We start from the raw sequence: 27642 nt of genomic DNA on the forward strand, positions 1-27642 counted from the left end.
AGCCAACGAGTGTGCTAAAACATACGTGGCTCAAACAGGTACATCAATCCCAGATGGACAAATGTCTCAGTCGATCTTAATCTGATCCTGCTACTTTTGGAATACGAGTTTAAACTTTAGACTTGAACACAAAAGGTTAAAAATAACTGCCATAAAGGAAACTCTCCTGGACATCCTTTTGGGGTGCTGTAGAAGTCAGTCATTCACTCATACACAGGGGGAGATAACTAGCCGTGGTGTGTACGTCAAATCTATACTCTGCTCCAGAAGTCTCCTCGGGTTACCCACACTTCACATACTTTACAACCAAAAATCTTTACATTATTTAAGATGATGCGATGATATTTGTTTGGTTGAGTGTGGAGAAAAAACAAAAAGATTTAAACCCTTTAACACGGTCAATAAATACAACACAAAAAATGAGCTCCAGTTGTTATAATTCATCTCCTATATGATTTTCTGAATTTTTGTCCTCTGATGTTTCTGTAAAAGACATGAGAAAAAGCAAATAAAAAATTGTCCATGTTGGCACATCAAACTAAAACCTTTAATTGAATAATTTGGTCTTCCCCCAAAGCTGTTGACTTTATTAGAGCTTTCCAGAGGGAAACTGGGATAAAAACTGCAGTTCTAAAACTAGTTTCTCATGACACTTGATATTTCCTGCTGTTTAAATGGGTCTGACTTGGGTCTGCGTGTTTACCTGTTTGGTTTCTTCTTTTTTTTTATTGACTCTGGTCAATAAACCAAACCCCAAACCACGACCTGTGGCAATGAACCACACACACAACTGAACCTGTGGGGCTGTTTAGTGTGGCCAACTGAGATTACCTGCATCTTCCGTTTCTTTTGGTATTTTAGACTCCGTCTCCCCCGTGTTATTCTCCCCAGTATTATTCTCCTCGGTTGGGGGCTCTTCTGCAGTCTTCACCTCTGGAACACGGCACGGGCATCAGCAGACCTCACCACATCACAGCAACAGGTGGCAACAATGAGAGAAAGCACGCAGCCCGAGGGGCCCCTCTACCTCACCCGCTTCGCTTGCCTCGCTCGTCGGAGGCACCAGCTTCTCCGCCTCGGTGCTGTTGCCTTTGCCGTCCTCGGTGTTCGTGGAGTTCTTGTCCTTAGGTTTCGGTTTAGGCTTCGGCTTGGCAAACTTGGCCTTGTTCAGCAGGTAGTTCACCTCCCTGTCCAGAAGCATCAACTTGGCCTCGATGTCTTTGGAGAGCAGGACGGGTTTCTCGGTGGGGGAGCGCTTCTCCTGCTCAGCCTCAGTCTCGTTCTTCCAGGTCTGAGGAGACGAACAAATATGTTTGTGAGGTGATGAGTTGCACATGGACATCTGAAAGTGAGAAAAGGTAACAGCAGACACACACACACGCTAACCTCATGACCCCTACCCCAATAACCCTAGCCAATAGGAGGACACACATTTTACACCCAGTTGTAGTTGTTCACCACTCCTGGTCCTCATATTGCTGTCTACAGTGAGTGAACACGCAGTACAAGCAGAGGACACACTGGTATAATGCTTATGCATACATCATGAACTATATAATCACATACCATAGTCTCATTGATGACTCTTTCCAATGTCTTCAGCTCAACTTCAGTAAAAATCTGGTCATCTTCTGGAATCATTTTAGCACTCCTATAAGAGTAAATAAACAAACTTACAAATAAATAAAATAGGCACAGCCTTTACTATTAGACTACTTAACCGATCAGTTCTCATTTTAATATCCCATAACGAACTTGTGGGGAGCAGAGATGTATAGTTATGAAGTAGAACTACTTCACTACTGTACTTAAAGTACTAAAATGCTGTATCTGTACTTTACTGGAGTATTTTTTTTCTCCTACTTCCACTTTTACTTCAGTACATATTTTCCATCAGTTTAATACATTTACACAGATATATTTTTTACGTGCTGTATAGTTACTCGTTACAATTATAAACATGTTAGCTGGCGCTGTCACCGGGTCAAGCGATCAGGCTGTTTCATGAGAAAACTGCGCATGCTCCGGTCACGTCTCGTTAACTCTGCTGCTGCCTTCACTGAACACTTGAGCTTCGTAATCTAGGTTCACTTGATGCGTCGCGACTGGCGCAAGGGTCCGCGTGGCAAAAATGATGCAATCGCGGTTGCTCTGCCCATGCTCGTCGTGTGCCTCCATTTTGACAAGGTGGAATTAATGCACTTGTACGGCACGTTCAAGGTCCATTTTCAGTATTTTCCAGCATCTTCAGCTTAGTTTACATGTTTATACAAATACACACACTTGAAATGATTCGCTTTTTATCTCATTAAAAGAGATGGTATCGTGTTTGGTAACAGCAGAAGAGCAGCATAAGTGCTGCATAATAAGCACGTACATATATTGTACATTTATTGGCACCTTCAACATCGAGTGATCGTGGCGGTGTGGATGAGGAAGGAGACCACCCTGGCCCTACCTAGAGACAGTGTTTGCGTTTGCTGGAGTGAAAGTAAATTCCTATAGGATGAAGTACCATCTCTGCCTCCCTAAAGAGGGTGAAATATTGGCCTTCAAAAATTCACCTTCGATCTTGAAGAAACACATCAGTGTAAGTTATAAATATAACGCACAGGAGACACACCCGCTTGAGCTGTCAGTAAGCGTTAGTTAGGTTAGATATCTTAGCTAACTAACCTAATTATGTTCATGACGTGCTGCAGTATTCATTTAACATTAGCTGGCAATCATAAAGGCGATGTCACGCTGAGTTGTGTTTTTAGCAACACTACATTATAAAAATGGGTAAAAAAGATTAGTGTTTTTATAGGGTAAGGGCATGATGAACGGATTTTACATCCAAAACACACCTCGTTTTCTCAGCTAAATAAAGAATAACTTGTACTTCTGCATCAAACCTACGACGTAGCGGGACAGAGGTTATCTGTTTTTTGTGTTCAAAGTGTTAAGCCCAGTTTTTTATGTTGCTACTTGTTTGTACACACAGAACACTTGTATCTTTGACATCTTTGATTTGTAAGTTATATATAAAAACAATTGATAATCCAACTTTGACGGCTTTCTTTAATTAATTCAAAACACAATACTTGTACTTTTTACTTTCATTACTTGAGTAATACATTTTAGAATAAACTACTTGCAATACTTAAGTATAAAAAATGCTGAATACTTCTGTTCTTCTACTTAAGCAGGGTATCTGCACATTTTTAAATCTCAAATTCAATGACTTTTAAGACCTTTTTAATACCTCTCACAAGAAAAAATAATACTATTTCTGGGGATGCAGGTGTGTTCCACATCGTTGACGGGGGGGGGGGGGGGGGGGGGGTGGCGAACGAAAATTGTTGACGTTGTTGAGGCCGTATACTCCAACGCTAGGAATCTAGCACTAGGACCCTGGAGCGGTTATTTTCTGCATTAGCGCTAGATTCGGCAAAGTTCACATCGCGCCAGAACAACTGAACACACACTTAAAATAATTTAATGCCTCCCCTCATAAAATTCCAGACATTTTAAGACATTTTTAGGCCTTGAATATGGAAAACTAAGTTTAAGACTAGGGTTGCAACGGTATGAGATTTTCACGGTATGATAACCGTCTCAGAAAATACCGCGGTATCACGGTTATCACGGTATCACAGTTAGTTTGTATATTATTAAAAGATACACTGACCCTTAAAGAAATTACAAGTTTTTTTTGTTCAATTAACTATTTATTGTAGAAACCTGGAACTATTGTATACAAAATGTCTCCTTTAAAAAAATAAGCTGTACACATGTTTAAATAAATACTGCAAAATTAGATAAACCTAAATCATGGATTTCAGTACAATTATTTAAGTTTAAATTATTTAATATCTGATAAACTCAACCTGGGTCAGTGTCTGATCAACAACTGTTGTAAACGTCCGTTGTACTGCCAAGTTAGAATATAACCAGATACTGCAGAAAGAGAGGATTTATTTCTGACATGACCCTCACAATAGAGATTTCTATTTTAAGGCTTTCACACCGAGTCTGGTTTTAACATATGAAAAACAGGCACGTAAAATTTTGAAAATGAACGCATGTAAATTAATGGCATCTTTCACATCCAGTGAAAGCAAGGACCTTAAAAATCTATGGATTTACACTTTCACTAGTGACCGTAGCGCGCGACTCGGCACAGTTCTTTTGTATTACGTTAACAAATACGAGCCTCTTGTAATTCCAGGACGAAACACGAGAGAACGTGAAGACGTTAAGACTGGGCGTTTTGAAAATAAACAACCATTAAATAATTTAATAAAAAGCGAATTATTTTGAGTATATGTATAAATATTTAACTTAATTAAGTTTAAGGTGCTGGGAAATATTGAAACGGACCTTTAAAGTTACGTACAAGTGCTTTAATTCCACCTTATAAAGGTGTATGAACCCTGCAAACATGACTTTGTTCATTGCGCTGAGGCGCGACGCGCGCAAAGTTACAAAATTCGAGACGTGCACGACCTCGCGAATCGACAGCGCGCGAGACCCGCGCTCACCGGCGGAGCCACCGCGATTACGTCATTTTCGCCGCTGATTTTAGTTAAGCTTTTTTTTTGTTAAAAAATTTGTTAAGTCTAATGCACTTTCTGCCATTCTCACTGCTGTGTGCTTAGTAGCTGAACCGGAGCGGAGTTGCGCATGCGCGGGTCAGTTTCTCCGCTGGCTTGCTTTTTACCGGTAATAAGCAAACGCACACGGTATGATAACCGTGCATTTTAATACCGTGGTATACCGTGAAACCGGTTACCGCTGCAACCCTATTTAAGACATTTTAAGACTTTTTAAGGACCCGCGGGTACCCTGTTAAGTAAAGTTTTTAAAGAACACTTCAACTTCTACTCAAGTCACTTTTTTGATAGAGTACTTGTACTTTTACTCAAGTATGGGTCTCTAATACTTTATACATGTCTGGTGGGGAGTCACGAGTTTGCTTCCATAACAACCTGCCGGGGTCATACAGACCCGCCCTTCATTCCTCACTCACTTGAGGAAGATGGAGGAGTGGTTGAGCATGCTGTCGAGCGCCGCGAGCCTGTCGGGCCGTTTCCTCCTCTCGTCCACCCGGTAAAACATGGCCCTGCACAGCTTGCGGAGTTCAGACAGCTTCTCCTGCAGCTCCTGGGTGCCCGCCGCGTAGCCCTCCTCGTCCAGCCAGGACGACGCCTCACTCAGCTTGCTGGAGATCTGCTCCTTCTCATCCTCAGTGACCACAGCCAGGTACTCGTCCTGGTACAGTTTATCCTGGGAAGAGAGGAGGCTCGTCTTCATCTTGGAGAAGCAGACTATCAGATGCCTCTTTTGTCTATAAAATAGGTCTTAGGTCTACAATAAGTTATATAGTCAGTGGGGGATTTCTATAGAAACTGCAAGTTGGTTGGAGAGTAGCCGTGTACTGGAGGTGGATTACGGAAGAGTCATTGTGAACCTTTTCTCATTCTGGACAGGGCATTGTTAGTTTACAGTTATCTGTGTCACTCCCTGCACAAGTACTGGGTGAGCAACAAAGTAAACCAAAAGCACAATGGCGGGTGTAATAGGACTGTACCTGAGTCTCAAAGACAAACGCCTCCAGGCTGTTCAGGGTCTTCTCTCGCTCCTGTTTCTCCAGATCACGCTCAGTTAGATCCTGCAGCCTGGAGGGAAGCACAGGAAGCAGTGGTCTTGACACACACACACACACACACACACACACACACACACACTTCTACCAATCTCACATACATACTTCTTTATAGAGGCGCCGATGTCTTCTGAGGCGGGATTGAGCACGTCCTTCACCTCCTGCTCCACCGCGATGTCCACAGACAGTTTACTCTTCCTCTGCCCTTTGGGCTTCTTCTCCTCCTCCTCCTTCTCTCCCTCTTTTGTCACATTCATTTGCCCTTCAGACTTTTCGGACTTCTCCGCATCCTTCTCTGCCTGTGTGATCAACATTTCCCATTTGATTTGGAATGATAGAGTTTCAACGAAACTGAGTGGAATTCTGTTTTTAAGAGTCATGTCACATTTGGGTCCGTTTCTCCCCACATAACCCGCTCCTTCCCCACTGCCACAGTTACATGCTTTAACCGTTCAGCTGACAGCATCTGTGACCTCATATGAAGTCCCTCATAGATGCAGTGCCCCAGATCTGAGGAGTGACTCCGCGTCTCCCTACCTGGGGCTCCTCTTTGTCAGAGGCTTCCCCGTCTGCTTTCTTCTCCTCCGCCTGAGGTTCGCCTTCACTCTTCTCTCCCTGGATTTTCTCCTCCGTCTCGGGCTTCTCCTGGGCTCTCTCCTCTGGCTTCTCCTCCGCGTCTTCCTGGTCTTTGCCTGCCTCAGGAGGCACCTCCTCCTCATCCTAGGACAACGTCCGTTTAACTCTAGTCACATGGCAGAGAGATGGAGGAGGTGGAGGTGCTACTGGGAGCGGATTGGTTTACCTGCACTGGTTCAGTCATGTTGGGACTGGGCTCTGAGCTTCCGCCCCCAAACAGGCTGGAAATTGTGTTTCCTAGTTCTGTAGATGAAAAAAATGTTGTCCAACCACAATAAAAAAAAATACAAAATACATTTATGAAAGAACTATACTACATTACACTTTGTAGGTTATAAATGGATATATATATGAATAGCATAAATAATATGCAGGGGCAGTGGAGTCAGAACAGTTAACGTACTGGTGAGAGTAGATTCTTCCTCCCTCTCCTCCCCCACAGTCTCAAACACAGACTCCACCTTCATCGCGTGGAACATGTGCAGTCAGTCGTTGTGAAGAGATATAAAAGCAGTGAAGTCAGACATGCAACACAATTCAGTACAGCATAAATAAATAAATGCATAAACAGAATAAATAGAATAGAGGATTTGTTTCAACCGACCCTGTCCAGAATGAGCACGCCACTCTCGTCCATGTTGAAATGGGCCTTGATGCCTTTGGACTCTGCGTCAGCGTGCTTCTTGAAGCTGTCGCCCACTCCAGACAGCTTCACTGTGGTCAGGTTCTGCGAACCAAACATCCTGAGAGAGGAAGATAAGGGTGACTGATCACTCTGCAGAGACAATACTCCTCTAGCTTCCCAAAAGGTTCCCAAAAGCAGAGCAGGACACAACATACTAATTTTTCTATTTATTGTACAAATTGAAGGACTGAAAACTTGGGCTTGCATAAATAAAGACCATTTAAAAGTTCCTCGAGCAGATGCTGATGTGACAACATAAATGGCGAATATGCCTGATGGGACTAAAATAGGTGGTGGAACTCACACTTTCCTCTGCAAATATCCATAATTCCGGGTTTTTGCATAAGCGGATAAACCATTCTTTTGTTTGGTAAATGCCTTCATATTTCTTAATAAAATTATTAATAACTTTGTTGGCACTATATCTATGCTGCAGTAGTGGTTCTGGCTTTACTGTTCTCACTTTAGGTCGTCCTGGCTCAGGAAGCTGAGGTCTCCATAGTTGACATAGAAGCTGAAGTCGTCTGTGTAGCGGTTGAAGGTGATGACCTTGCGCTGAGGGTACGGTGCCATCCTCTGGAACAGGACACGTTTGTTGTGCTTCAGGCCCTTCACACCATCCTCTTCCTCTGTCTCACGGCTGAACTCAACCTAAACACAACGCAGTGTTCCATAACACAACAGATAAACATGCGTGTACATCAACATTTCTGTCTGCTCCTCGGCATATTTACCCAACACCTGACTAACAGGTCAGAGCTCTCCTCTCACCTGAATGGGGAAGACGGCTGCGTCTCGGACCAGGAAGGGCTTGACTTTAAAAGCTTTGCTGAGAGCAGCAGCCTGGTACACGGCGCCCATGGCAGCTGCCTCATCAGCGTTGATGTTCTTCCCCAGTTCCTCTCTAGGGAGAACAGCAAGGGTTAGAGCACCAGCACATAGCCGTGCACCAGCCGCGCAGACAGGGGAGAAAATGAGACCTACTTTCCCACTGCTTTGAGGAGAACTTCCTGAACCTTGGGCACTCGAGTGGCTCCGCCTACCAAAATGACCTGCTCAATCTCATCCTGGAGGGGAAAGGTCACATTTTTCACAATTTACACTCAACAAGCAGGAAAAGTGCGTTTTGGCCTTTGGCTGTGGTGTGCACGGCCCCCTCACCAAAGACATCTCGGAGGTAGCGAGGGCCTGCTGCAACGGCCCTGGCACTCGGACAAACAGGTCGGAGCACAGAGCTTCGAACTCCACACGGGTCACCTTAGCCTTGAAGTCAATGTCATCCAACAGCCCCTCAATCTAGCAAAAAGAGCAGAAATTCAGCAAAGATTATTCCTAGAATAATAATCCCAACAATGAGATGGCATATACGCTCGATGAGCGTGTGAGCTTTGCGTTAAGGGCGTGTCTGAACATGGCTCCTCCTCCATACCTGAGCCATGTGCTCTGCATTGGCACTCAGCACAGTCTTGACTCTCTGCGCCTCCTTCAGAAGTTTGGCCATGGCGCGTGGGTTCTCCCTCACATCCTTCTTCGATTTCTTCTGCTCGTTGAAGATCTTGGCCAGGTGGTCGCGAAGTCTCACCTCCATCTCCAAGCCACCGAGTGTCCTGTCGAACCTGGGTGCCGAGGACAACACCAGCGGTCAGCTGGGGTGACTCGAACAGGCACGTGCTCCCAATGGTGTCATCCCACGGGACCCATCTTCTCGCCACCACGGGACGGCTGTCTTGAGCACACCCAGGGGGAGCCGGGCGCAGGGCCAGACACTCACCCGACTCCTCGAATCTGCAGCTGGGGCTGGGTGCCTGCCTCTTTGGTCTTCACCGTCTGGTAGGTGACTATGGTGGCCGTCGTACTGCCTGACCCCATGTCATAAAACATGATGTTCTGAAGAGAACAAATGGCAAGATTGGACATTATAAAATCAGCTCAAACTGCGCCCTACTCACACCTTTTTATTTACAGTACCTGTGCCGTCGAGTTGATGTCTTTCCTCCTGAAGACTCCGTAATTCAGAGCCACAGCAGTATTGTCATTGATGAGCTGAAGGACCTTGAGACCGGCCATCTGAGCAGCATTCAAGACTGCCCTACGCTCTGCCTGGTTAAAAAACACTGGGACGGTGATCACAGCGTCTTTAATGACTTGTTCTGTGGGGACAGACATGCAACAAGGGAATTTCTAACACCAGCTTCAGCTGATTCCTCTGGAGTAAACAAAGCACAGCATTATTACACATGGGATTTTACAGTCAAAAATAAATAAATAAACAAATAAATAAAAGCTCAATTTGAATAGGCAAACCTGCAAAGTCCTGAGCGAGGCTACGGGAGTAATTCAGAACCATGCCCAAGATTTCCTCTGGAGTATACAGTATCTCCCTAGGGGACAGAAATTCAGCACTAGGGTTATGATGATTATGGTATTTGCATGTATTTTACATCATCTAAGGGCATTACTCTGTGCCATTAGGATGTGCTAAGGATGCTAAATATATTGCTTGTTCATTCATCACCACACAGTGCAACATACTGCAGTGAACATGCAGAATCCACCACTAGTAAACTGATGGTGCTTTCTGTCCCATACATGAACAGGGGGTGAATACTCACTCAGAGTGTTTGAAAAGCACAGTTCCTCTCTTTTCATCCCTCTCCATCAGGTGCTCAGGGAACAGTGACTGATACTGCACAACCTGTGGGTTATCAGCAGTCTTCCCCAGGAGGTTCTGGAGGTACCGGTACACAACCTTGGGGTTCTTTACAGACTGGAGAGATTAAAAAAAGGGGGGGGGGTGTCCAGGGTCATTACACTGTAATTAAAATTGAGAGGCATTTTTTGGGAAGCTCAATACTTCATTAGAACTGAAAATCTGACAACAGTACAATATATCTATAAATGGAGGTAAATAACTTACCACTCCCAGAGCAGGGTCTCCAAAAAGCCTTTCATCCTCTTTTAAGCACACTGCTACTGGTGTTTTCCGTCTGGACTCCCTAAGGAGAGAGCAGAGAAAATACTGGATGAATATGGATCGATAGGTAGAGCTGTGGAATAAATAAATAAAGCTACATCAGCCAGCTTCACAGCACCATTACATACTTGTTAAGAACAATTTCCATGGGCACGCCAGGTTTGACTATAGCTACTTTCATCCATTCACTCCCCAGGTCTATAGACATCACAGCAACCGAAGCTGTTAAACACAAAGATGACCGTTAATGGCAGGACACCTACAAGAGAGCGACTATGCAAATCATTACATTTGAAGATTAGAAGCAGATTCTAAAATAAGATGAAAGCGACTTTCTAAATGTATTCCTAAACGATGTAACTGATCATACGATAAACCATACAACCATAACATGTTATTTCTTGATATAATTTCCTAAACAACAAATTCAGAATCTGTATTTAAATATCTGTCCATCTTCACAACTAAAGTAAGTTTTCCACTTTCAACACAGCATGGAGAGAACTGCACTGCTAATGTGGACTTCACCTCCAGGAGCAGGCAGGAATGATAACGCTAGACAGAACAGCACGCCTAATGACAGCTTCTCCCTCATTGTCACCTGGGAAAAAACACACAGAATATCAGTTTTTAGTTATGTGAATTTATGCAAATCTAACCCCACACCACCACTCACTACAATGACAGGGCCCATGACAGTACTGATATGGGACTGCCAATGTACATGACTGAACGTACATGTGCAAATACCATGTGCTGAGTTGTAAGAAAGGAGCATACTACAGGCGCAGACAGGAAAGGCAATTCAAAAGATCAAATGAGCTTCCTAGACCACTAAAGATGTGAAACATTAAAGGGTTACTTGTAAAGATATCTGAAAATATCATGAAATGTGTTGAAAATTCAGGCTACATCCTACGGGCCTGAGCCCGGCCTGAAAGGTGGGATAAAGATTCAAAACACGGATTAGTTAGTGGCCAGCTAACACGATCACAAACGTTCTGCGCTAATACCTTAAACATACGTATATCCGCAAAAACTGCAGATTGTATCTTACTGTTTACCTTTGGACTTGTGTGTATTTAACAGACTTTAGTCGTGGATAAACGCGGATGTGGATAAAGAGTGAAGTGCGGAAACTTCTGGTCTCGGTGCCTTTGTGTAAGAGTGACGCAGAGCTGAGGTCGCTTCACCCGGACTGCTGGGGTTACACCACCCATCAACACGTTCATAATACTCTTGGATCAGGACCTTCATTGTGAGAACCTCCTCCTCACACCAACACTGAACCGGTCCGTCTAACGTTAGTTAATACACCGAGAACCCATACAGCCCCTTAAAAGCACAGCCTAGCTAACCAGCACAGATATATATAGCTAGATACATCCCGGGACAAACGTACCCACATATATAAATGAACATAGACGTAAATGTACTTCTAACTCCAACTGGGAGTGAAGGTTGAACGTGAAACTTACCTTGCGCGGTGGAAGTTTAAGAGAACCGCTCTTACGCTAACGGGAGCGCGAGACACCGCGCGAGACAGGTGAACAACAGCAAACACTCAACAAGCTGCACTTCTTTAAATGTGCTAATTACGTCTTGGTCAACGTCGGACTGATGACCGCTGAACTGAGCCCAGGAGCCGTTATGATCACACTACAGCGGTGGCTTCCACTCGGTCTCGTAATCACCGGCGTGTTCCGGCCACCGGGCCCGTAACGCGGCGTGATCTTATTGGATCCACGCGACTCGCGGCTCCGCGAGTTCGGCGTTGACCTGGTAGCCGGCTAGTCCCGCCTCTTCGGGGCTAAATAGCGCGCTCTGATTGGTCCACGTTCCACCCATCGTTTGAGTGGCCAGTCTTGCACACACGCGTGTGTTTTATTGGTCCACGTTAAATTCGTCGTCGTAAGGTTATGACGTAAAAACGTGTTACTGAATATTTATGTGACGATATGTAGTTTCAAATACTGTTTTGTTGTAGTTCAATATTTTTTCCATGTGCTATCTATATATTTTACACTGAGCGGTATAATTAATATATGTAATAGCTGTTTAACAATTATTATTTTTTTTGCTCATTATTTTACGAACATATCTATTATTTTATACCATACATTTTACACCATACTTGTTTCTCTTTACTCGTCACTGAAGGGTGTCATTGATTTTAGAGGTAGGCTTATAAAAATATAAAAAGGCTTTTCTGAAAATACGAGAGTTAGAAGATCAAAATTATTGAAATAACTCATATGGTATCTTAGCGAACATAACAGAGTTCACATGACTATAACACGAGTCACGTGATTTTGTTGAACAGGAGTTTGTGAGAAAATGGCTGCGTTCTTGCAGTGGAGACGATTTGTCTTTTTTGACAGAGAAACGGTGAAGGATCCGACCGAGAATGGGAAAAACTTCGTTTTGCCGACTGGCATATCGACTTGTGATTCAGGCCGGGGACATGTTGTTCTCGGAGATATCCTTGCAATGCAGAATTCCTTGAAACCTTGGCTTGTGGTTGAGAAGCTAGGATCAGTTAGCTACCTACAGTTTATTAAGCATTTGACACCAAAAGGCAACTTTAATTTAATGCATGATACGCTTGCTTCCTGACCTATTTGTTCCATTTTAAGTTGTTATACTATAACCGTTGGTTTGTGGTGGGTTTAGCAAAGGACAGATTGGCGAACAGTTGGCCTAACAGTGTTTAGATCTTCGAAGCAACACTAATAATGTTGAAGTGGTCGGTTGGTTTGTGATGTTCTTAACTCGCAGTGCTCACATATGGAAGGTCAGATCTGGTTTTTATCGCGCGCGCTCCAGCTGACCTCGTTCCAAGCGTACAAGCTGCGCGTGACGCACCTGTTCCAGCTGAAGCAGCACAGCATCCTGGTGTCGGTGGGGCAGGACGAGCACGGCATCAACCCGCTGGTAGGCGCCCCGCCACGGAAACCCGCATTTCGTGGCTGGAGAACCTGAATTTAGTTACTGCATTCTCTGACAATAACGTGAGATTTATTCATTTTTGGTATTGGGATTAAGGATCTAATTTAAACGAATACCGGCAGGTCAAAGTATGGAACACGGATAAAAGGGACAGTGGAAGTCCTCTGTGCACGCGGATATTCCCTGCGATTCCTGGGAACAAACCCACAGAAGTGTCTTGTCTTAGTGTACACGAGAACCTGAACTTCATGGCTATAGGTGTGTGTGGCCTCCCTCTCTCTCTCTCTCTCTCTCTCTCTCTCACTCTCTCTCTCTCTCTCTCTCTCTCCTATGACGTGTTGATATTTCATTATACTCTTTGTGTGTGTGTGTATTAACAAGTTAGTTTAATTCTTCATAATGGTGTTTTTTCAGGCTTCACAGATGGCAGTGTAGTTTTGACTAAAGGTGACATCACAAGAGACCGGCACAGTAAAACACTAACCCTTCACGAGGGGACTTCTCCTGTCACAGGCCTGGCTTTCCGCCAGGCAGGGAAGGTCACTCACCTGTTTGTAGTCACCCTGGAGAAAGTGCAGGTGTGTGGTCACTGTTTAATGAAACACCAACGCTTGCCTGTCTCCCCCCAGTCTCTCTGTAAAATGATAATGATTGTAGAGCAGGAGTGTGTCATTCTAATCAGCTCTTCTTTCCGCACCATGTTGCCAGTGTTACACGTTGTCCGTGAAGGAGTATCCTCGTCTGGAGCTGGACACGCACGGCTGTGGTCTGCGCTGCTCTGCCCTCACGGACCCCTCCCAGGACTCTCAGTTCATCGTGGCGGGAGATGAGTGTGTTTATCTCTACCAGCCCGATGAAAGGGGACCCTGCTTTGCCTTTGATGGACATAAGATCTTGGTGCACTGGCACCGGGGTTATTTGCTGTTGCTCACTCGAGACACCAAATCACCCAACAAGTAGGCGTCACTCGTATAACACTCACTGCATAGTTACGATTCAGAAACAACGTAGTACTTACTGATCATTTTAGATTAGCTCAGTTGCTGAAATGTAAACGTGTTTAAGTTGTAGAGTTCCTCATGCTGACACAGCTATTTCAGAATATTTAATGGTAATGGCCATTAATAGAACTTTTCTAAATACTAGAAACACATGATCCTCCTGTGCTGTTATTCTCTCTGTGGCACAGATCTGGTTTTGGGAGTAGAGAGACTTCTCCAACAGAAAAGCAGGTCTTGACGATTTATGACCTGGACAATAAGTTCATCGCCTACAGTGCTGCTTTTGATGACATCATAGACATCCTGGCAGAATGGGGCTCCTTTTACATCCTGACGAGAGATGGCAAGATGTTTATGCTGCAAGAAAAGGACACACAGACTAAATTAGAGGTTATTTGTTGTTAATCATTCTGTAGATATCATTACGGAGTGTTTTTTTATAGCTGCCATAATTTTATTTAAACACTGTTTTGAGAACTTTAAATTGCGTATCATAATGATAGTTAGGCTTTACTAGCAGCACTATTAATAAAGTTTGGAAAAACTGTTCATTCATGTAGATGCTGTTTAAGAAGAACCTGTTTGTAATGGCGATTAACCTTGCAAAGAGCCAGCATCTGGACAACGATGGTCTGTCTGAGATATTCAGGCAATATGGAGATCATCTTTATATTAAAGGAGATCATGATGGTGCCATTCAACAGTATATTCGGTAAGAACTCTACTCATCTGGAGGAGCTGTATTCTACACTGTTTTTGTTACTGAACATTTTGTTAATTACACTGTTAATGTAAAACACACCTGTGGTCTCATGTAGGACTATTGGGAAACTCGAACCCTCGTATGTCATCCGGAAGTTCTTGGACGCTCAGAGAATACACAACTTGACTGCATACCTCCAGGCTCTCCACAGGCAGTCCCTGGCCAACGCGGATCATACCACACTTCTGCTCAACTGCTACACCAAGTTGAAGGACAGCTCCAAGCTGGAGGAGTTTATTAAGGTCCGTCACAGGATTAGGGCTAGGGTTAGGCAGACATTGAGAACTGAGGTGTTTGGCCTTTGGTGTGCCGTGGTATAAAAACTGAACCAAATTTTTTTTGTGTACATGTTTGTATGAACCAAAAATCTCCTCCTGTGCAAATTCCCTCAAATTCTCTGGGCCTCCCTGTGTTATAATACCTAAAGACCTGGGACGTTTTGGGTTAACCCGTGCTTCCTCTTTCCAAGATGGTGCTTGTTTTTGTTGTTGTTGTTGTTAACATCTGAACACTTAAACGATTTGGCAGAGTTCACCTAAGACACCCACCCTCCTGCAGGCAAACACAGGCTCTTGGAGTTCCAGCCCTGGATTGCTGTGGCCACACCTTTGGCACTCTGTTATAGACTAGACATCACACCTGTTTGTGTGTAATGGCGAGGCTTCAGTATGACTGTTGGGATAGTGAATCCCATTTGGTTTTTATATAAAATCTGGGCAATCCACCTCATTTTGAATAATTAAAATAATATACAATATCATGGAGGAAACACTGCCAGCTAATAACTGTTGTGCTCAAGATTGAGAGAGCCAACTGGAACGGTTGATGACAGACTCTGTTCTCCTGTTTTCTCCAGAGCAGTGAAACGGAGGTGCATTTTGATGTGGAGATCGCCATAAAGGTGCTGCGCCAAGCTGGTTACCATAGCCATGCTGTCTTCCTCGCAGAGAAACATGCACACCATGAGTGGTACCTGAAGATCCAGCTGGAGGACCTAAAGGTGAGGGAATCTCTCCTGCAGCTCTTCCCAGGGTTACACGTATGCCCCGCAGCTCTTCCCAGGGTTACACGTATGCCCCGCAGCTCTTCCCAGGGTTACACGTATGCCCCGCAGCTCTTCCCAGGGTTACACGTATGCCCCGCAGCTCTTCCCAGGGTTACACGTATGCCCCGCAGCTCTTCCCAGGGTTACACGTATGCCCCGCAGCTCTTCCCAGGGTTACACGTATGCCCTGCAGCTCTTCCCCGGGTTACACGTATGCCCCGCAGCTCTTCCCCGGGTTACACGTATGCCCCGCAGCTCTTCCCAGGGTTACACGTATGCCCTGCAGCTCTTCCCAGGGTTACACGTATGCCCCGCAGCTCTTCCCAGGGTTACACGTATGCCCCGCAGCTCTTCCCAGGGTTACACGTATGCCCCGCAGCTCTTCCCCGGGTTACACGTATGCCCCGCAGCTCTTCCCAGGGTTACACGTATGCCCTGCAGCTCTTCCCAGGGTTACACGTATGCCCCGCAGCTCTTCCCAGGGTTACACGTATGCCCCGCAGCTCTTCCCAGGGTTACACGTATGCCCCGCAGCTCTTCCCAGGGTTACACGTATGCCCCGCAGCTCTTCCCAGGGTTACACGTATGCCCCGCAGCTCTTCCCAGGGTTACACGTATGCCCCGCAGCTCTTCCCCGGGTTACACGTATGCCCCGCAGCTCTTCCCCGGGTTACACGTATGCCCCGCAGCTCTTCCCAGGGTTACACGTATGCCCTGCAGCTCTTCCCAGGGTTACACGTATGCCCCGCAGCTCTTCCCAGGGTTACACGTATGCGGTCAAGTTGATGTGGAATGCTGTAACATTGGACACATTGAAGCTATATAGTGAGCATAATGGCAAATCCTCATCCTGATCTCTCTTTATTAGCCATTATCTCATCTTGATCTTTCTTTATTAGCCGTTATCTCATCCTGATCTCTCTTTATTAGCTGGTTTCTCATACTGATCTCTCTTTTATTAGCCTTCATCTCATCTTGACCTTTCTGTATTAGTTGTTTATTTTTTATAATGGACATTTATCTTTATATTTTTACAGTTCATTTATATTTTACACATTTTGAAATTGTCTGTGTAATGCTTTCTCTCATCATTCAGTGTACTGCTAATTCTGCTGCTGTAGCAAAACATTTTCCCAGGAAGGACAATAAAAGTATTTTTGAAGTATAAAAAGTCTACTTGAAGGATGTCAGTCACATTTGCCTTTATAAATACTCTGAAAGCATTTACAATGTATTTAATTAGTAAACAAATCATTGTGAAAAGTTACATTTTAAACTAATATAATACTGGAACATTTCTAAATACTGGAATATTAGGAATGTTGAAAATGTATAATCTGTGTCTCCTTGTCCTGCCGTGTGCAGAACTACCAGGAGGCTCTGCGCTACATCGGGCGACTGCCGTTCGAGCAGGCTGAGACCAATATGAAACACTATGGGAAAACCCTCATGCACCATGTCCCTGAGAGCACCACTGTGCTTCTGAAGAGGCTCTGCACCACATACCAGCCCAGCCAGGACTCGGGGGACCGCAGCAGTCTGGACCGCATGGCTGTGAATAAGGTGAGCTCAGCCGTGGTCTCCTGCGGTGCTAATACTTGGATCAAAACGTGTTGTGTGTTGTTTGTTCCATCAAAGAAGTGCGTCATCTTTGCTCTTGAGGAAACAATCCTGGCTCTAAGCAGCGATTAGGGTTTCCACAGCCAAGATGTCAAAAAGAAAATAAATAGCCTTCGTCATGCTCCACTGTATTACTGTTTCACAGGCCAACTCGGAAGAGTTTATCCCAATCTTTGCCAATAATCCTCGAGAGCTCCGTGCGTTCCTGGAGCACATGATCGAGGTGGAGCCACTTTCACCACAAGGTGTTTACGATACACTACTGGAACTGTGTCTGCAGGACTGGGCCCATGAAAAGGATCCTGAGGTAAACAGTGCAAAAAATTACCAATAGTCACCACTTTACAGTAATAACCAATACATCAGGAGATTTTTTTTTCCTTCAACTGCAGCCATTATTAACTGACAAATTAAGGTAATTCATTAAGGAAATGCATAAAATTAGCAAGGTATTTTATACAATAAATACGTTATTTTACATTTTAGCAATTTTTGTAAAGATATGTCACCACCTTTTGTTCTTTTGTACAGAAGAAGAATGTCCTGCAGGAGGCAGCATTGTCACTCTTAAGGAGTGACAACACTGTGTTTGATAAGGCTCTGGTGCTCTGCCAAATGCACAGTTTTAAAGAGGGAGTGCTGTATCTTTATGAGAAGGGCAAACTGTGAGTACTTGCACACCCGTCTGATGCTTTCCCTGCTGTGTGTAGGAGCTGTGTGTAATGGTGACTGTTTCTCTAGGTCATGAAATCCCACCACTGATTACCAATGACTGACTTTAGGTGTGTGAGGTTTTATTTGATGTTTGTGCAGGTACCAGCAGATCATGCACTACCATATGCAGAATGAGGAATACCCGGAGGTGGTGGAGGCATGCAAGCGCTATGGCGATCAGGAGGTCTGTTTGTGGGAACAGGCGCTGGGCTACTTTGCACGAAAAGAGGAAGACTGCAAAGCCTACATCAGTGAGGTCCTGCAGCACATCGACCAGTATAACCTCATGCCCCCTCTCCTAGGTACGTTAAGTAGCTTTGCGTGTTGTAAGGGGACCGTGTAGTGCATCTGGACGTGCGAGGGGATGCACATGGTGGCTTGAAGATTTCACACGTCGGCTTGAAGATTTCACAGGTCGCTAAATGTTTTCACACCTCCGAATGCAAAACACACGCACCAGATTTCCAAATTTGCACGTTGTATGTGTGTGGTTTTTTTTATTTTAAACTGATCAGATAGTGATCTCCATGTACAAAAATGTTTTCTTAAATGTCGTTAGCTGCTGTCTATTGTAAGCAGTATTTTGAAGCGACCTGAGAAATCTACATTTCTTTGGTGTTTATTTGCAAATCACCATGTAACACAAATAAATACTAAAACTGTACATGAATGTATATGACGGCATGCAAGGACTTTTCTAAAACATTAGTGATTTATTGTGAGTTTAACTTAAAAAATAGAAGAATATCAACTGAAAACTCCAAAAAAAAGGCAGTCGTACAGATTAAACATAACAGAAGCCCACCCTCAACATAACTGAAGTTGTGTGTTTTCTGATATTTAACACCTTGTTCTGGTCCAATGTTACATAATTAATGATACTGGAGCAAGAAGTAATCTTGTTTATTATTCCAAGCTTGTAGATCACAGTTTGACTTATGGTAATGTTTGCTTTATGAAGTCTGTCTGATGTACCTGTATATGACGTACAGGTTGATTGGCTTTCATTGTTTCAGTGGTGCAGACGTTGGCTCATAACTCAACAGCGACCCTCTCGGTGATTAAAGACTACCTGGTTAACAAACTGCAGAGGGAGAGTCAACAAATCGAGGAGGACGAACGAAAGGTCCGTCAGTACCGCGAGGAGACGGCACACCTCCGCTCCGAGATCCAGGAACTTCGCACCAGGTAATGCCACGCCACAGTAACTGTGGGAGGACCATTCAAAGAACCGTAATAACTATTTGGCTTCATATGCTACGTATGGTCACTCCTGCAGCGCAAAGATCTTCCAGAAGACCAAGTGCAGCATGTGCAGCAGCCCACTGGAGCTGCCTTCGGTGCACTTCCTGTGCGGACACTCGTTCCACCAGCACTGCTTTGAGAGCTACGCTGAGAGTGAGGCCGAGTGCCCCACCTGCACGCCAGACAACAGGAAGGTGATGGACATGCTCCGTGCGCAGGACCAGAAGCGAGACCTGCACGATCACTTCAACACACAGGTGCGGTGAGGGGGAGACGTCGCCTCCCGTCTGACGCAAGCCATGCGCGCTGGTGCGCTGTTGAAACTGTGACTGTACCAGCCGCAGTGATGATTCATCTCTCACTTCGCTCTTTTTTTTTACAGTTGAGGAGCTCCAACGATGGCTTCTCGGTGGTGGCGGACTACTTTGGCCGGGGTGTGTTTAATAAACTTACTCTGATAACGGACCCCCCTGGGGGCAAGGCAGGCCCCGGCAGTTTGGAGGCTGATCTACAGAGAGACCTGCTCATACACACCAAAAGAAATGCCTGAAAACCAGGCATTTATACCAAACCCTAATTTACACTGATCTTCTCAAAGTAGCATATAAGCTCCATGCAGTTTTTCTCTTTTCATGTCCTAATTAATATTTAATACAATTCTTATTGCAAGGCAGTGTTAATACTACATATTCTCAGATGTGTGTTCTGTTTTGTACCTGTATGTCAGTAAATGGATCCTACAGGCATAGGTTGGATATTTTTAAGATATAGCTTCTTAAAAGTTGTTTGTAATTAATGAACACGTGTGGCACAGCGTTGCACACCTCCGCTACTGCATCTCACTTAAAATCATTCCCATGTGGTGATGGTTTATTCTCCACCCTAGAGAATTAAGTACATGCAGACTTGGAGAAGGCAAATCTGGCTACAACTTCAACCTGGAGTAGGCTACGTCATGTCTGTAAATGAACTGTGAATATAACAAATCTAAAACTGTGGTTATTGTATGCTTTGCTTTTTGAATCTTTAGCATTAAGTAATAGGTTATGAAACATTGACATAGCTGTTGTGCATGTTGTTTAAATCCATCATTGTGATGTGCACAGTAGCTCCTATATGAACTCTGTTACAATAATAACCTCATAATAAAAAATACTGCAACACGGTTAACGGCTACACTTGTGCTTGCTCTGGGGGGAAGGTACACACACCCTTTGTAGCAGAACTGATTGATTCCATTGAGTTCATTCTTATTCCATGCAAATTAATGTAGTTGATGGGATTGTGGCATTGAAATTGCAACAATTTGTGGACTTGCACCTTTAAACAAGACGAAGTTGGGGTTATTTAAATCTTTCCAGTGTCTCTTCGGACCTGACGCACCCCACACCTGTCCTCATTTGGTGTTTAACGTGGTAGGGTAGACGTCTCATGTCTGGCCTTTTGTCTGGTCACACACACAGGCGGATCTACTGGGGTGGCATAGGGTGGCATTTGCTGCCACCGCCACCCCAGTTGGCAGCAACGAATTAAAAGAAAAGTTACGGGCAATTTGACATTCACGAATGCGAATCTCCAATGTCTGGCTGCAGTGAATCCAGCACGAGATAACGTCAGAGCGGTAAAAGGGTCTAAAACAGATGTGAGCACCTGCAATATATCTGTAATTTTTATAACGGTATCAGTACATGCATGTAGGACTATTCATCTTTCTGGATATTTTAAACATTCTGGCCTTTTGATCATAACTATATTAAAATAATTTAAATAACTATCATCTTTAAATTACCATAGCTCTACATTCCATGTATGTGTGTCTCTGAGGGGTCATGAAAGTACATGAGGTACTGTGGCTGGACATGTCTGGGAAGATAGAAACTACTTGTAGTCAGGACTCTTGTGGGCCAGCACCTAATGCACAGGTGAGAATCTAACCATTCATGTGAGCTGGGAATATTAAGTGTTCTGCTGGATAGCATAAGTGTGAAAATTACTCAATCAAGGAGTCACAAATGTTTTTGATATCTATTGTATTCAGAAGCGGTACAGACACCACCCTCGATTGCCTTTCAGGCATGAAAAGTTTTTTTAATCTTGAACTAACCTGCTGCTTAAAACTAAAGGGATATGTGTCATAAGTTTAATAAGGAAGACATTTAAATACAGAAGAAATAAGATGTGTCTTATTTAAAAATAGATGATATGATTGGTGTCGTCATTATCAGTTAAAATACAATGGAGACAGTCAAACTAGATGGGGAAGGGAAAAGATAACCGGGAACAAGGAAAATAGATTTAACTGAGGGACAGACACACAGAATGAACAAAATATCACATTAAGACATCACAAAAACAGTAACTGCTTATGAAATTCAAGAGTATGAGCGACACACCTATCGAAGTCAAAGTCTCAAAGAAAACACTGGCTAATGAACTAAAGGCAAAATTAGGAGGTGGGGCTTCCAAAACAGAATACACAGGAGTTGAAACAGACATAACATTTCCAGAAATTTAGAGTTAACACAGGTGGGTGGTAAAATTACTACCTGGGACACGATAAATTTCTGTGTAGAGTAATTGAGATATTGTAGGTTCAATGAAAGATGTACACAAGAAGAAAAATGTTTAATAAACTGCAGAGAGCTTTGTAGATGTTGAAACCCAAAATGTCAAGACTCTAAAGAGCACCAAGTCCTCAAGTCAGCCCATAATCAATTAGTATTTCATCGTTTGGTAGGCCCACAGATGTCAATGTGCTTCAATGCATTTAACATAAATCAAAGACTGGGAGCCTCATTATTTCAATTAGTTTTAGGGAACTTAGAGGTAACATACCCAGAGTTAGACATTTAATCCGCTTTCTGCAATACCCCACTGATTCCCCAAAATCAAGAAATCGTTTGGTGGATCGACTTGTAACGTGACCTTTTTTATTTCTCAATAACTGACATTTTTGTGATACGAGTAAATGTGTGATGTCAACGTGCCATAAAGTTTCGATTGAAGGAAAAATTGCTACTCACATGAACCAATTAAAAAACTTAATTGGATAAAAAAAAAAAAAGTTGTTAATGTTCATAAAATATAAAACAAGCAAAAATTGTGGTACAGGGCTCTGAACAATTTGCAGTCTGGACAGCCTAGATTGTGAATCCTACCCATACACATTTAATTTCCATCTCTCTCCTCATGGTCAGTACAAGGCTTTCATAAACATGGATTTTGTCAAATGCAGTTTGTCAAACTCATGTGCCTCCTCTACCTGTTGAAAAGATTAGCAAGGCAGAACAATGAGGTCTGAATTTGTGTTTTACCATATTGTTCTCCCTCTACCAAAAGCACATTTGCATGAATCACTGGTTGATCAGGTCATTAGTATTTTGTCAGCTTTGATGGTCAACCACTGCAGAGAAACACCATACCCATCTAGATACACCAGAGTATCTAGATCCTTGTGCAGAGTAGCACAATCTAAATCTTAGACGGCACCAATTACTTTCCAGCACAGCAACGTTTGATATTGATCCGACCAAAATTTAGTCAAAAGCTCCATGTAAACAGTACAGACCCATCCTAGTCCCACTAAGAATAAGGTACACATGCATTCCAGGCCAACTTCACAGATTATTCAAGGTAGACTCAAATGGGTAGGTCATGGCTTCATGATCCAAAAACAAAATGACTTTCTGGAGCCATAACCCACTATCTGAACTTCATGAAATCTGCAAGATGAGGAAATGGTCCTTTTCATAATATGCACCCCCTCCACCAGCTTCTACCAACCTCATTTCTCATTGATTTTTTTCCATCAAAGCTTGCATGCAGGAGCACAAGTGCAACAATTTCACCTGGTCTTTGAGAGGCAGCCATTTGCGGACAATGTTTACACATCTAAATCTAGCTCAGAATTGGTTTTGATCAAGCCAAAAAAGGTCAAGACCATGGTTTACATCACAGCTGAAGTAAACCTAGGCTAGGCTCAACCCAACTGCACATCAACACAGGACAGCTTGTGTAGTAACAGTACTGGTTTATTTCAAGACATGGGGCAATCAAGCACTCTCCTTAACCACGATTGGACCAAGGATTACTTCCCCTTCCAGCTGTGTACCTGCAAAATGGGGAAGTGGTTTAGGGTGTGCTTGCAAATCCTCATCACCTCTAGTCCAAACACCCAGACCCTCTCCAAGAAGGATCATGTATTGGCAGAGCATGGCATGCACGTACCTCTTTCCTCAGACAAGTCTCTCCCCTTCCGGAAGTTACAGGTGGTTTCGCAACAGCCGCAAACCTGGTTAGGACCATATGCTGCAGTCCACCTGTGAAGCCAGAATAACCAAGCTTACCAGCTAGGCCTCACCAGTAACCTGCTGGTTTCAGGACCACAGCCACATACCCGTTGCTAGAGAACGAACAAGCTTTGTGCTCAGCATCAGCAGGGTAAGAAGCTGGAGTTGCCTTCATAAAGCACGTGAAGTAGAGCTGGAGACACAGAGGTTAGTTCAGACAGCCAGTCATAGTATTCACCACCCCTACCAAACGGTTACATACCAAACCACTGTTGTCCTGCTGAAACTTGAATGCCTCCAACTGAAACCTCAGCTGGTCTGCTTCAGTTTGGGGCAGGAAGTGAGAATGGGAACCTGTGAGCTTGGCATCAATCAGGCACCTGCAATCATTGCGCAGTCAGACCGCAACTACTTGATCTCCAAAGCCACCTCAAAGCCCACAAGGAAGCCACTCACCCATGGTTATCTATAAAGGCATAACTAGGAACTGCATTCACATCAGGAACCACCGTGGCCACACAGGTGTCCAGATACACACGAAGGGGCACATGGTAGAACTGAATTACAGATGCCTCAACACTGATCACATCATGCAGGAAGTACTGGTTGGAGAGCCTTTCAGACGTCCAGTCATCTGGAGAAGAAACCTCATTAGGTCCAGTTCAGGCACAGATCAGTAGTTCTGGTGTAGCCATGGCACAAACCTGTCATGAGCCTCAGGGAGAAGACGAGCTGTTCCTCAGCAACTTGGGTAGAAGCATATGGGATCCAGGCAGGCATCAGAGCATTGCTGCTTACATTGTGGAGCCTGCAAAGCATTTGATGGTCATCAGATTGGACAGAGCCTTCCAAATAATACTGAACAGCACATCTGGTAGGGTCCAATACCTTGGATAGTGACACTCGATGCGAACCACAGCACCAACAGTTCTCACAATAGGAGTGTGTGCAAAATTGTGGGGAACATAGCGGACGTAGAAGACGTAGACCAGCTCATCCTGGGTCATCTGTTATGGAAAAAGTAGTGACATTATAGCCTGCAGGTTTAAAGTAGCAATGAAGAACTCACTTCATAGAGACTCACACTGGTAGTACTGTTGCACTCCTGCAGTGCTGACTGGAACATGAAGACTTGAGCAGCACGGTCCTCCCCACCGACAGCACAGTTTCCCAGGGTGACCTCAGAAGGATTTATCAGCTCACCAGTACCAAACAGGTCCTTCTTGACCTCCACATATATGCCAGTCTCACCACACTCTGCTGCTACACTTGCAGCAGGAACAGGGGGGCTCATCTGAAACTGCATGAATGGATGTCTTGCTGGTGGCTGTGGTTCATTGGGGAAATGCCATGCCACCTGCTTCACAGGTCCCTGCAGCACTTGCTGGGACTGAACATTAGATGTCTGCTGCACAGGTATCTGCACAGGATTCCAAGACTGCTGGCTAAGTGAGGCTTGGGCAGGCCAGGTGGGGTTAGAAACATGGCTCCCCTGAAAAGCCCCTCCAGCAACCACATGCCCCCTTGCTTGTGACTGCTGATGAGGTTGTAGTCCAGTTGGAAGTTGAGATTTGAAAACTCCTTGCAGTTGTGCATCAGACAAAGCAAACACAACAAACAACAGCACCACACCAAGCACAACTTTACTCAAACCCATTGTCACTCTACCTAAATGCTCACACATAACAGTCATGGTTCACCATTCCATTTTATACCATAATGGAGGCTTGTTGCTCCACCCCCTTGTAATAAGCTTAACGTCCCTCTGAACCTGGTGATTACTTTACTACTCTTTCACGGCTGACACAAATCAGCACTCCTCACTCCTAAAACAGGGGAGCGTTCACTAATGAGCTTCCATTAATTAAAAAACGTTTGATTCTTTCTTTCATTTTTGATTGGTGATTTTTAACCTGATGGTAACTATAAAGGTTAATGTAAACATATAGTATAAGAACCTGTTTTAGGAGTGAGGAGTGCTGATTTGTGTCAGCTGTGAAAGAGTAGTAAAGTAATCACCAGGTTCAGAGGGACGTTAAGCTTATTACAAGGGGGTGGAGCAACAAGCCTCCATTATGGTATAAAATGGAATGGTGAACCATGACTGTTATGTGTGAGCATTTAGGTAGAGTGACAATGGGTTTGAGTAAAGTGGTGCTTGGTGTGGTGCTGTTGTTTGTTGTGTTTGCTTTGTCTGATGCACAACTGCAAGGAGTGTTCAAATCTCAACTTCCAACTGGACTACGACCTCATCAGCAGTCACAAGCGAGGGGGCATGTGGTTGCTGGAGGGGCTTTTCAGGAGAGCCATGTTTCTAACCCCACCTGGCCTGCCCAAGCCTCACTTAGCCAGCAGTCTTGGAATCCTGTGCAGATACCTGTGCAGCAGACATCTAATGTTCAGTCCCAGCAAGTGCTGCAGGGACCTGTGAAGCAGGTGGCATGGCATTTCCCCAATGAACCACAGCCACCAGCAAGACATCCATTCATGCAGTTTCAGATGAGCCCCCCTGTTCCTGCTGCAAGTGTAGCAGCAGAGTGTGGTGAGACTGGCATATATGTGGAGGTCAAGAAGGACCTGTTTGGTACTGGTGAGCTGATAAATCCCTCTGAGGTCACCCTGGGAAACTGTGCTGTCGGTGGGGAGGACCGTGCTGCTCAAGTCTTCATGTTCCAGTCAGCACTGCAGGAGTGCAACAGTACTACCAGTGTGAGTGTCTATGAAGTGAATTCTTCATTGCTACTTTAAACCTGCAGGTTATAATGTCACTACGTTTTCCATAACAGATGACCCAGGATGAGCTGGTCTACGTCTTCTACGTCCGCTATGTTCCCCACAATTTTGCACACACTCCTATTGTGAGAACTGTTGGTGCTGTGGTTCGCATCGAGTGTCACTATCCAAGGTATTGGACCCTACCAGATGTGCTGTTCAGTATTATTTGGAAGGCTCTGTTCAATCTGATGACCATCAAATGCTTTGTAGGCTCCACAATGTAAGCAGCAATGCTCTGATGCCTGCCTGGATCCCATATGCTTCTACCCAAGTTGCTGAGGAACAGCTTGTCTTCTCCCTGAGGCTCATGACAGGTTTGTGCCATGGCTACACCAGAACTACTGATCTGTGCCTGAACTGGACCTAATGAGGTTTCTTCTCCAGATGACTGGACATCTGAAAGGCTCTCCAACCAGTACTTCCTGCATGATGTGATCAGTGTTGAGGCATCTGTAATTCAGTTCTACCACGTGCCCCTTCGTGTGTATCTGGACACCTGTGTGGCCACGGTGGTTCCTGATGTGAATGCAGTTCCTAGTTATGCCTTTATAGATAACCATGGGTGAGTGGCTTCCTTGTGGGCTTTGAGGTGGCTTTGGAGATCAAGTAGTTGCGGTCTGACTGCGCAGTGATTGCAGGTGCCTGATTGATGCCAAGCTCACAGGTTCCCAGTCCCACTTCCTGCCCCAAACTGAAGCAGACCAGCTGAGGTTTCAGTTGGAGGCATTCAAGTTTCAGCAGGACAACAGTGGTTTGGTATGTAACCGTTTGGTAGGGTGGTGAATACTATGACTGGCTGTCTGAACTAACCTCTGTGTCTCCAGCTCTACTTCACGTGCTTTATGAAGGCAACTCCAGCTTCTTACCCTGCTGATGCTGAGCACAAAGCTTGTTCGTTCTCTAGCAACGGGTATGTGGCTGTGGTCCTGAAACCAGCAGGTTACTGGTGAGGCCTAGCTGGTAAGCTTGGTTATTCTGGCTTCACAGGTGGACTGCAGCATATGGTCCCAACCAGGTTTGCGGCTGTTGCGAAACCACCTGTAACTTCCGGAAGGGGAGAGACTTGTCTGAGGAAAGAGGTACGTGCATGCCATGCTCTGCCAATACATGATCCTTCTTGGAGAGGGTCTGGGTGTTTGGACTAGAGGTGATGGGGATTTGCAAGCACACCCTAAACCACTTCCCCTTTTTGCAGGTACACAGCTGGAAGGGGAAGTAATCCTTGGTCCCATCGTGGTTAAGGAGAGTGCTTGATTGCCCCATGTCTTGAAATAAACCAGTACTGTTACTACACAA

General features: G+C 44.6%; 4 protein-coding genes across 4 annotated transcripts; 2 read left to right on the forward strand and 2 right to left on the reverse strand.

The window, feature by feature from the left end:
* Window positions 1–286: 286 nt before the first annotated feature.
* hyou1 (hypoxia up-regulated 1) lies at window positions 287–11728 on the reverse strand. Its single transcript, XM_077020495.1, has 24 exons — window positions 11424–11728; window positions 10474–10546; window positions 10074–10167; window positions 9889–9967; window positions 9584–9738; window positions 9276–9352; window positions 8940–9121; window positions 8743–8858; window positions 8401–8587; window positions 8133–8267; window positions 7956–8038; window positions 7743–7875; window positions 7435–7622; window positions 6891–7029; window positions 6690–6747; window positions 6453–6529; window positions 6188–6370; window positions 5756–5949; window positions 5576–5663; window positions 5015–5271; window positions 1567–1651; window positions 1033–1291; window positions 832–933; window positions 287–483 (listed from the first exon to the last, which is right to left on the reverse strand). Exons 2-24 carry the CDS (start codon window positions 10538–10540, stop codon window positions 434–436), a joined length of 2988 nt encoding a protein of 995 aa, XP_076876610.1. The 5' UTR covers window positions 10541–10546; window positions 11424–11728; the 3' UTR covers window positions 287–433.
* A 532-nt stretch (window positions 11729–12260) lies between these two features.
* vps11 (VPS11 core subunit of CORVET and HOPS complexes) lies at window positions 12261–20448 on the forward strand. Its single transcript, XM_077020497.1, has 16 exons — window positions 12261–12424; window positions 12731–12879; window positions 13017–13152; window positions 13309–13472; window positions 13603–13850; window positions 14084–14285; window positions 14456–14607; window positions 14714–14900; window positions 15515–15658; window positions 17069–17266; window positions 17469–17630; window positions 17855–17988; window positions 18137–18339; window positions 19054–19225; window positions 19317–19539; window positions 19665–20448. The coding sequence occupies exons 1-16, from the start codon at window positions 12283–12285 to the stop codon at window positions 19830–19832; spliced, it is 2784 nt and encodes a 927-aa protein (XP_076876612.1). The 5' UTR covers window positions 12261–12282; the 3' UTR covers window positions 19833–20448.
* Window positions 20449–23292: 2844 nt separating this feature from the next.
* LOC143525989 (zona pellucida sperm-binding protein 3-like) lies at window positions 23293–25262 on the reverse strand. Its single transcript, XM_077020499.1, has 8 exons — window positions 24656–25262; window positions 24460–24578; window positions 24276–24379; window positions 24028–24205; window positions 23834–23951; window positions 23679–23764; window positions 23510–23601; window positions 23293–23393 (listed from the first exon to the last, which is right to left on the reverse strand). The coding sequence occupies exons 1-8, from the start codon at window positions 25253–25255 to the stop codon at window positions 23335–23337; spliced, it is 1356 nt and encodes a 451-aa protein (XP_076876614.1). The 5' UTR covers window positions 25256–25262; the 3' UTR covers window positions 23293–23334.
* A 320-nt stretch (window positions 25263–25582) lies between these two features.
* Window positions 25583–27642, forward strand: LOC143525990 (zona pellucida sperm-binding protein 3-like). Its single transcript, XM_077020500.1, has 8 exons — window positions 25583–26280; window positions 26358–26476; window positions 26557–26660; window positions 26731–26908; window positions 26985–27102; window positions 27171–27256; window positions 27334–27425; window positions 27542–27642. The coding sequence occupies exons 1-8, from the start codon at window positions 25672–25674 to the stop codon at window positions 27598–27600; spliced, it is 1365 nt and encodes a 454-aa protein (XP_076876615.1). The 5' UTR covers window positions 25583–25671; the 3' UTR covers window positions 27601–27642.

The sequence above is a fragment of the Brachyhypopomus gauderio genome, chromosome 10, assembly GCF_052324685.1.
Source record: "Brachyhypopomus gauderio isolate BG-103 chromosome 10, BGAUD_0.2, whole genome shotgun sequence".
Taxonomy (NCBI): Eukaryota; Metazoa; Chordata; class Actinopteri; order Gymnotiformes; family Hypopomidae; genus Brachyhypopomus; species Brachyhypopomus gauderio.

What these genes read in the sequence shown, in the direction of transcription:
- hyou1 (XM_077020495.1), bottom strand. Translation starts at nt 10,540, where the DNA reads ATGAGGGAGAAGCTGTCATTAGGCGTGCTGTTCTGTCTAGCGTTATCA. An exon ending in CTGACAAAGAGGAGCCCCAG is followed by an intron (nt 5,950 to 6,187) that starts GTAGGGAGACGC and finishes TTGATCACACAG; the next exon opens with GCAGAGAAGGATGCGGAGAA. An exon ending in ATCGGCGCCTCTATAAAGAA is followed by an intron (nt 5,664 to 5,755) that starts GTATGTATGTGA and finishes GCTTCCCTCCAG; the next exon opens with GCTGCAGGATCTAACTGAGC.
- vps11 (XM_077020497.1), top strand. Translation starts at nt 12,283, where the DNA reads ATGGCTGCGTTCTTGCAGTGGAGACGATTTGTCTTTTTTGACAGAGAA. An exon ending in TCACCCTGGAGAAAGTGCAG is followed by an intron (nt 13,473 to 13,602) that starts GTGTGTGGTCAC and finishes CCATGTTGCCAG; the next exon opens with TGTTACACGTTGTCCGTGAA. An exon ending in CCCATGAAAAGGATCCTGAG is followed by an intron (nt 17,631 to 17,854) that starts GTAAACAGTGCA and finishes TCTTTTGTACAG; the next exon opens with AAGAAGAATGTCCTGCAGGA.
- LOC143525989 (XM_077020499.1), bottom strand. Translation starts at nt 25,255, where the DNA reads ATGTGTGAGCATTTAGGTAGAGTGACAATGGGTTTGAGTAAAGTTGTG. An exon ending in AGCAGGACAACAGTGGTTTG is followed by an intron (nt 23,765 to 23,833) that starts GTATGTAACCGT and finishes CTGTGTCTCCAG; the next exon opens with CTCTACTTCACGTGCTTTAT. An exon ending in AGACTTGTCTGAGGAAAGAG is followed by an intron (nt 23,394 to 23,509) that starts GTACGTGCATGC and finishes CCCATTTTGCAG; the next exon opens with GTACACAGCTGGAAGGGGAA.
- LOC143525990 (XM_077020500.1), top strand. Translation starts at nt 25,672, where the DNA reads ATGACTGTTATGTGTGAGCATTTAGGTAGAGTGACAATGGGTTTGAGT. An exon ending in ATCGAGTGTCACTATCCAAG is followed by an intron (nt 26,477 to 26,556) that starts GTATTGGACCCT and finishes AATGCTTTGTAG; the next exon opens with GCTCCACAATGTAAGCAGCA. An exon ending in AGCAGGACAACAGTGGTTTG is followed by an intron (nt 27,103 to 27,170) that starts GTATGTAACCGT and finishes CTGTGTCTCCAG; the next exon opens with CTCTACTTCACGTGCTTTAT.